The sequence below is a fragment of the Python bivittatus genome, unplaced genomic scaffold, assembly GCF_059951505.1.
Source record: "Python bivittatus isolate LINGU-HERP-01145 unplaced genomic scaffold, Pbiv_v1 ctg000310_np1212, whole genome shotgun sequence".
Taxonomy (NCBI): domain Eukaryota; kingdom Metazoa; phylum Chordata; class Lepidosauria; order Squamata; family Pythonidae; genus Python; species Python bivittatus.
The window spans coordinates 946,086-955,277 of record NW_028277054.1 but is presented as its reverse complement, the minus strand read 5'-3'; the positions used below and the strand labels follow the sequence as shown (position 1 = coordinate 955,277).

Below are 9,192 nucleotides of genomic sequence, written 5' to 3'. Positions count from 1 at the left end.
ATTCCCCAGCCAGCACAGCTGGCTGGGGAATTCTGGGAGTTGAAGTCCACGCATCTGAAAGTCGCTGAGGTTGAGAAACACTGGCCTAGTGGTTCACCCAACAGGCTCAGACAATGGTGGCTGGGTTCCAGTGTCCGCCTCGGCCTGGTTGTGTGAAGCCCGCCCTGCAGGACAGGGTCAGAGCACCTCCGCCCCCTGGGTTGGCTAGCCAAGCTGCCTGCCCTTAGGTGTATACTGCAATCCAGGACTGTGTGTGTCACGTTGCCCGCTTCCCCCTGCAGATGGCCATGCAAACGTGGGGTTCACAGGACTCCTGCTTGTGGCTCCTCAGCTCACCCAGTCTTCTGGGTTTGCCCCATGAATTAGGCACAGCCTTGTTTGCTTTCCATTTAGCATGTTGGGGGGACCCAGCCAATGGTGGTTTGTTTAGATAGCTAAGGTAAAAGCCAACTATGTTTTAGCACCAGATGGAGCAAATCCAATCTATGTAGGTGATTGCTCTGCCCTGCTATTTGTCTCTCAGCAATTGGCCTTCCCTGATGTGTTGAATTCTGGCCAGCTGACTGGGGATTCTGGGAATTGAACTCTAATCCTGTATTAAAGGGACCTGCTTGATCTGGCCCAGGCTTGTAAACTTGGTTAGCTCTTAAAAACTCACGCTTATTTCTGAATACTATATTGGATCAAACTGATAGGCTCTCCCTAAAGAAGATGCCCTGGCTTGTTTGCTTGAGTAACCTGCTTTGCTAAACTACTGTTTGAAACGGAGCTGAGAACTGCAGCCTCTTTCATAGCCTTAATTTCTCCTTGTGCTTGTTTCCTTTTGAAAAATATGATTTGGTGGGACTCCCAAATACAGCAGAATAAATTCCCACCTTGTTTTCTGGCTGCTGTTCTTTTGTAACTAAAAAGGAAACCTTTTGCATTGCTCTATGCTCCACCCCATCATCAGCAATTACTTCCTCCCTATCTGTCTTTCCTTTACATCTGTTGGAGAGTGCCCTGAGCTGAAGAACAACACATCCTGCCTAGGGGAAAAGCACCAGACCGGGAGCTACAAGATTTCAGCAGACAAGGAGATAAGACTGGAGAGAACCAAGACAGAATGGTCAGCTTAAACAATTTCTAATTGTGGGTGGGGCCCTTGCTTCCAATGTTGGGTTAGCTGTCTTGGAAAGTGGTTTTTTTTTTTAATTTGACTGGTCACTGCCAGTCAGTCAGTTATTCCTTCAGATGCAAAATCCATCGGGAGGAGGTTCTGAAGGCACGGTTTCTTTGCCATCTTTCAAAATGAAGCCTCAAGAGAAACAGTTATGGCCCAAGTTGGGGCCAGGCTCGTGTTGAAACGCACTTCCTCTGCAGTGTGCCGTATTGAAAGATCAGCATTTCAAAACAAGGGCGTTTTGGAGTGCTTTTGAGTAGTTGAGTTTTAGTGATAAGGAAAATGTAGACTGCTTTATGAAGATTTAAGCCTATTTAGTCATGAAACAAAGAGACAGAATCCCCTTATCTCAGGTTTTCAAGAAGAGGGTGGAAAAATTTCTGTTAGGCATAAAATGTCCTAGAAACAAAGTTGGCAGATGAGATTAACTCAACCCCTGACAACCTCGTGATTTATGGCCAGTTCAAAACCTTTCTGCTTTTGTTGATGTTGCACCATCAATACACGCAGGCAACATAGTTTCCGCTGCCAGTCTAACATCAAAATGGTGAAGGGTGGAGGAGATAAGACTATACAGTAGGCATATGCTGGTCTGACCGTAATAAAGGCTTGACTGACTGTAGGCAAATGCCATTACATGAACCAAACGTTTTCAGAATGAGGATGCAGAGGCTAAACCAAAATCCATGTGAAAAAAGATGTGTTTTGTGGAGGATTGGAATTAATTTCTTTTTTTTTTTTCAAAAATGAGGAACTGCAGAAACAGAAAGGCATCTAGAAAAATACTGCCTGGTTGTGCATAAGTCTTGTGCAACCAGCTGCCTGCCTGCCCTGCTCAGCTCCATATAGCCACATGGAAATTGGAATTTTTAGTTTCAATTTTAATTACAGTTTATAGCTATAGCTAAACCGTTAGGTATAGAAAAATGGACTATGGTTTTAAGAAAACAAGCCTGTTTTGCATATGTCATTTGTTCTACACCCACTTGGGCATTTTGTTACTGGATATGAGCCTCACATTTTGGACCAGGCTGAAAATATAGGCAACCTTTTGCAGTAGTCAGAGAGGAGGGGAGATTCATGTTGCCTTCAGGAAAATGAAATGATGCCAGGCGTGATACACGTGAGTGGAACAGAAAATCCACATTGCTCTTTCTTTTTCAGTCAGACTCTCTGGTTGTGTGTGATGTGGATCCAGAGCTCTTAGAGAAACTGAAGAAATTTCGTTTCCAGAAGGAGACTAACAACACAGCTATAATGAGTGAGTTACCCCCTGTGTGATGCAAATTAATTGTCTGTCCCATGTTTTCCCCCCCTTGGGTGCTCAAGCATTGTGACTTAACACAATTATTAGTGCAAAACAGTATGCTTGGCCCATGTATCACAAATTCAGTACAAGAGGCACCCAGATCCTGATACATTTCAAACATCTGTGCTTCCTCAGTGAATATGCATGTGTGCACTCGTGTGTGTGTGTGTACACTTTCAATGAGCTCCATTGTACACCATTGTGATTGTATTTTTTAACCCAAGAGGACAGCAGCCTACTAGTTTGAAATGTGTCAGCACTTTGGACACCTTATATTAAAGTGGCTTTGGTGTTCATTGAACCTCTGCTGACAGCTGTATAGGCAACCTTTAACATCAGTTAATTTGTCATCACTTCGATGAAAGTGAAGGAGATCTGAAAACAGCTTTTGGCTGTAATCCTGCTTACTGTAGATTTCTTCAGTGCTGTTAAAGTCAGGATTTCAAGCTTAGTGCTCCATTCTCACTCTTGTCTACCAGTCGTGCAGGAAGATTTGAGAAGGACGAGGAATTTGTGGTTGCTGAAACTGCAAGATTTGTAGGAACAGATGGAGGTGAAAGAATTATTAATTGGTTTCTCCTTTCTCTATCATCAGTGAAAGTTGACAAAGATAGACAACTGGTGGTTCTGGAAGAAGAATTTCAGGTAGGCAAAAGTTTTATTTCATTTTTAAAACTAAAATGAATACAGTATTCCCATTAAAGAAGGCCACATATTTTGACTCTATTTAAATACCTATTCATAATTCCAGTCCATAGTTTAAAGCAGCATTTAGCTTAGGTAGGGAAAACATAGGTTCATTCAAGGGTCAGAGAAATGTCTAGCATGTATTTGCGGCTGAACACGCTACAAAGAGCAATTAATGCAGAGCTGACTCACATACACATAAACCAAGCCACAGGGGGCAGAGAAAGATACATCTTTCCTGTCGTCCCAAATCAGTCAGAACTGTGGAGTGCTCTCTTTTATATCAAATAAAGTGCTCGGTTAAATCTGGAGCATGAGAAGGGCTGCATCTTATGAATAGTTATCTAACTGCTTAACTGTAGTTTCATATATTAAAATAAAAACTCAATTTTATAAAGCTAGAAATGTGTATTTTGTTATAAACAGAGGACATTATAAAGGAATTTTGCCTTTTGGAGTAAAATTGAATTATCTGCACTATGGATTAAGATAAAATATGAGCCAACTCCTTTCCTTCAACACAATGGAAAGATAGCAATGATGCCAAATCCTAAACATACACAAGATGGGATTTTTTTTTTACACGGAGGGCACTGAAATGACACGCTTTTGCATTTCTCTTTCATTTGCTCTCATTCCTTCATGTGTGCATGCACGTACATTTATATATGCATAGGCATACACATTCCATTTCTACTCCTCCTGATTTAAGTTCATCCAAAAGCTAAAATCCCAATGTGTTATGCCATTGGTTGAATCTGACTTAAGGCAACATCACTTTTTCCCCAAAAGCAAACTCTTCCACTATACATTCCAGCATTGATATAAATTTTGCTAGAAATTACTAGGCCAGACTAAAAGCAAATTGAATTTCAAATCAAATTTATTATCTTAGGGGAGCAATGTGCTGATGACATTGTTTGCCTTCCTATTTAATTCAGTATGTTTTACAATCTTCATGCATGTCAGTGAGATGTTAATGATTTGATCTCTAGTTCATTGCTTTTTAGTAAAGCACAAGGAGTTGGTGGGATTTTGTGGAGGACTTTGCCTCCCCCTTTTATCAGAATGCAAAATCATTTTAATAGTTCTGAGGGAATCTCCAAAACAGAAAGCGGTGCAGAGAATAGATACTTCCAAACAGATTGCTTGATTGCTTGATTGATTTTATTAAATCTGTCCCCGCCCATCTCCCCCCAATGGGGGACTCTGGGCAGCTCACAACTCATTAAAAACAATAAATAAATATACAATTAAAAGCCTATATACACAGTCACAAAAGATGAAGGAAAAAGCAGCAACGCCAGGCCTCTAAGGGGCTAGCCAACCCCACACTGGATGACTTCCCTCCCCACCCCAGGCCAGATGGCAGAGCCAGGTCTTCAGATCCCTCCGAAAGGCCAGGAGTGAGGGGGCCAATCTCACCTCCGAGGGCAAGGTGTTCCAAAGGGCAGGGGCTACAGCAGAGAAGGCCCGCCTTCTGGACCCCGCTAGTCGGAGCTCTTTTGCTGAGGGGGTCCAGAGCATGCCCTCTCTGTGTGATCGGGTGGGACGGGTTGAAGTCATGGGGAAGAGGCGGTCCCTCAGGTAACCTGGTCCCATGCCATGTAGGGCTTTAAAGGTGATAACCAAGACCTTGAATTGGACCCAGAAGCAAACCGGTACCCAATGCAGCTTGCGGAGCAACGGTGTTATGTGGGTCCTTCTTTGGGCACCAAAAATAGCTCACGTGGCTGCATTCTGGACCAGCTTTTAACCAATTAACCAGTTAGATTATCCTGGAAAAGTAGATAGCTAAGAAGAATTACTTTTATCTTCTGGGATCAAAATATTAATTGATACTCTATCTTGAGATTACCTCCTGTAATATTCAGGCTCTTACTCTTAAGTTGTCAGGCTCTGGGAAGGCCTTGTGTTGCTCTCTCTGCTTGCCCCCCGCTCTCCACTTCCAAGCCCCTGAGACACGCGTGCGTAGGGTTTATGACTGCTGCAGCTGAATCCGGGTAGACTGACCAAGAGCAGAGGAGGGCTGGCTCTGGCACCTGTATCATTGGCTCCAAGTAACCTCTTCACTTGAGCTGCTTAGATTGGTTTCAGGGTGCCTCAATGCTGCTGCATTTAAAAGGATATGCGCAGGGACCTCGAATGAGGAGACTGCTGATCCCTTTGAGCCATCTTTCTTTATCCTAAACAGCAACTGCTCTTTTCGGAGTTTTAACAGTTTGAATGGAGCGGAATGAATGAAGAAATGAACTTTTGAGCCCCTTTTCCGTGGCACTGAGTCAGAGCAGGGAGCCTTCAAAGACAGAAAGTTTCCTATTTGATGAAGGCAGAGTTTGCAGAAGAGTGGTGAGAAACAGAACCACTGCTTCTTCCCTCTCTCCCCACTCCACTGCTCTCTAGAGCAGCAAGCAACCATCAACATTTTATGGCCCATTTTATTCAACTATCTGGAATGTCAAGAGCCACAGCTGAGCCTTTAAACAATTTTGGCATTTTGATGTGAGACTGAAAATGACACTTTTCAGGCTGCTTGTAGTCAGAGCAACTCCACCTGACACCTGATAGAAGATCGCTGCTGTGAGGCAGCAAATGGAGCCATTATTGGGGGTCCCAGATTCAGATCATATCTGCTACCTCATGAGATTTTAGTGCAGGGAGAGTAGCCGTATCTGAGTTTTACTGTGCCCGTATGTAATCTGGGTGCCCCAAAGGCTTGGGGTGGTCCTCCAAACCCCTCTGCCATCACATTGTGATGTTTAGCCAAATTGAAGAGGAAAATATTAAACACAGAGAGTTCTCAATTAAGCCAAACTTGAGTTTTAGCAACACCATGCCCACTTTTGGAAGTGTGAGCCTTGTCATGCTGTCCAAAGACTGTGTGGACCTCAGCTGGGGAAGGACCGTACATCTCCATGTCAGAGGGAAAGATGGCAGGCAGAAGGGCGCACAGAAACCCCGAGAGTGACACAGCGGGCTGCTGGGTGGGTGAACAGTCCTTTGCTTTGCTTTGGTGCTCAGCAGCTTGCAAAAAAGACGGGTCTAGGAATTTCTGCCTCATTACTGGTGATGCCATCTTCTCACAACAAGGAGTTCTTTTGGTGGCTTATCAAAAGCAAAACACTGCACAGAGCACAGCTGTAGCAGTACAGCATGTGATATGTGATCCCCCATTGCAGCCCAGTGGAACAGGATGCCTCAGGATGTCCAAGAAACAATAAGATTTGAAGTACATCCTGTAAAAACCCTATGGGATGCAAGAACATTCCTCAAGAAGCAAAGTTAACTCCTGAAGATATAACACATATGAAAACATTGTTTAGCTTACATTTTGAAAATACTTCTATAGTTCTGTACTTTGCTTTCCCTGCTTCTCATCCCACAAGGCCCCTCCCCTCTCTTAGCTTCATCTTTTGCGAAGTTCCATGTAGGTTTTATTTGAGTTGAGAAGAAATCTCGCCCCTTTCTTTGCACTCCCATTGGTCAAGGCCCATCTCTGAAATAACGCCTCTTTTGTCTTCTCTTCTTCTGTAGGATGTCTCTCCAGAGCAGCTGAGAAATGAACTACCTGAGCGCCAGCCCCGATATCCTAGAGCTGTGGGGAGGGAATCTAGTTTCATCTTCTAGGTCCTTCTGCATCTGCCCATATCTTTAAGTGGCTCTGCGTTTTTCTGTTGCTGTCAGGACAGACAAGAGGAAGTCTTCCCTCACCTAAGGCGTAATCAGTTTATGAAATTTGCTCTCACAAGATGGTAGAATATTAGATGATTCTGCAAGTTAATTAGCCAAGTTTTATCCAGGGCTAATTGCTATAATGGTTAAAGGACATTTGATGGGGAAGTCACTGCATCAGACAAATATTGCTCTCCAGCTCTGCATGAACATTTCTCAGGAACATCTAGCTGACCACCCAGAAAGCAGTGTGCATAACTAAATAGGTCTTTGATCTGACCAGCAGCCAGACCCTTCTTACTTAGGCTTTTTTTTTCAGCTGCCAGATTTGGGCTGTATACATCTGGATGACCACTAGATGGCAACAAAGAATTATCAGAGTTTTCTGTATTTCTGCGCTGCTATCTAATGATCACCCAGAAGCTTGCAGCCCAGATCTGGTTGCCCTATTTCTACTTAGGTCCTACGTCAGTCACTGCTGGACATAAAGCAAACAGTGTTGGCTGTCCACTGAGTCACAAAAGAATAGCAACATAAACTGGCAAACTCTATTCCACTGTCCCTTAGCCATACATCCAGGATAAAAGAACACAGGAATGAACAGCGTTGCCAAAGGCATTGATGCTGTTCACATAATGGGGAGAGAATTAAAGCAGCCGCACAAGGTGAATGGCTCAAAAGAGAAATTTATCCTCCATTCCTTAAGTTTTCAAGCAACTGGAAGAGAGTATAGGCTAGGCTGCAAATGAATGAAAGGTGTTTTTGACCAGGAAGCCCAGTCCTGGGCATCTTAGGACTGCTTTGTGTATGTTGTAGAGGCAAGGCCAGGTTTACGAAGGCTCTATACCTAAAAGGAAGCACACCAGAAAAAACTCGAAATTAAATCATGAAAATCCATCAGAGAAAGGACGAAACAGGTCTCTGTAGATAGTTCTAGAGCCTAGGCATAAGCTCGGAAGAAGCTCTCTTCAGAGTCCCTGTCCTAACTTGCTTGAAATTTCCTGTTGTTTCCTTGACTGTCCATGTGTGTCTACATTTGTTGTCTACAGCTATAAATATGTCCACAGTGATGGGCGGATCTCTTACCCGCTTTGTTTCATCTTTTCCAGTCCAGCTGGTAAGAATCACTAACCAACACAACCAGGGTAGTTTAAGGGGCTGGTTTCAGTGGAGTTGGGTTTGATTCCTTATAGGAATAAATGCAAACCTTTGAAGGTGGTTGTAGGAAGAGTGCAAGATTTGATTCTGAGTGGGCGTAGCAGCAGTTTTCCCTAATCCTGTGTAGTTTCCTGTTGGCGCCTTTTTGTTCTAAGGAGAGAATACAGTGGTCCAGCATCTATGTGACTTGAGTTTGCCCAGTTCGAGGGAGGACTTCTCTCCCTACTTTGAAAGACATTCCAAAGGAGATGATGAATGCTAATTGCAAATAAACAGTTCTCCCCTCTTCCTTCCGCCCAGGGTGCAAGCCAGAGCAGCAGATGATGTATGCCGGGAGCAAAAACAGGCTGGTGCAGGCAGCTGAGCTCACAAAGGTATTTAATCCTGGTTTTGCTGCTTACGGTTCTGCCAAAACCTTTGACTCTTTTGGCTTTTGGAACTTGTGCTATCTCATTCTACCTTCTCTATGCAAAGAGTAAGGTCGCTTGGCTGCAGGTCCGTAGAATATAGATTACCAAGATTCCACTGACGTTGTGCTGCCGATTGCTGTGTTATTTTACAGTATTGGTGAGAATTGGTTTTGAATTTATTTTGTCTTGCATTTTATTTTAATTTGCAAAATGTTCCATTTATATGTAGTACAGAGTGGAGTCATATATACCGTATTGAATTATTAACAACAGTGGCAATTCTCTGTTCGCCAGGTCTTTGAGATCCGATCCACAGAAGAGCTGACGGAGCAGTGGCTGAAAGAACGCCTGGCTTTTTTCCGTTAGCTGCTGGTCAATCCAGGAGGGCTGAGCCTTCACTTAAATCCCAGCCTCCAATAGATTCTGCCACTCTCCCTCTGGAGACACCGCCACATGATGCGTATAACAGAAGCTGCCTCTCCATCACCACTGTTTGCACCACCAGCTTTTGGCTAGTAGCGAAAATGTCTGAAAATAAAAGAGAGTGACTGATTCTAGTTTTTCCTCTCTGAAGCATTGTGCTGAACTTGTCCCCTTCGGGCTTGATTTAAGTTTCCAGGGACCACCATCTGGGTTGCCACTCTTGCAGATGAAGGGGAACTCTTTCTGACCCAGGAAGACCAAGCTGATCTCTTTTCCCCGTAGTGCAGCCTTTCACCAGCTGATGGCACCTTCTGCCCATTGGAAGGGCTCTGGCAAGGTAGAGTGGACACCTAGTTCTATATTGGGGTGAC

The 9,192-nt window shown here is 43.9% G+C and overlaps 1 protein-coding gene across 2 annotated transcripts; it reads left to right on the top strand.

The window, feature by feature from the left end:
* Positions 1 to 55: 55 nt before the first annotated feature.
* GMFG (glia maturation factor gamma) lies at positions 56 to 8,945 on the top strand. 2 transcript variants are annotated; one of them, XM_088139715.1, is made up of 7 exons: positions 56 to 1,108; positions 2,331 to 2,423; positions 3,067 to 3,116; positions 6,693 to 6,744; positions 7,867 to 7,947; positions 8,289 to 8,362; positions 8,693 to 8,945. In XM_088139715.1, exons 2-7 carry the CDS (start codon positions 2,420 to 2,422, stop codon positions 8,762 to 8,764), a joined length of 333 nt encoding a protein of 110 aa, XP_087995841.1. In that variant the 5' UTR covers positions 56 to 1,108; positions 2,331 to 2,419; the 3' UTR covers positions 8,765 to 8,945. The 2 variants fall into 2 exon arrangements, with proteins under 2 accessions (XP_087995841.1, XP_087995840.1); XM_088139714.1 differs by having other exon boundaries at positions 2,327 to 2,423.
* Positions 8,946 to 9,192: the final 247 nt, after the last annotated feature.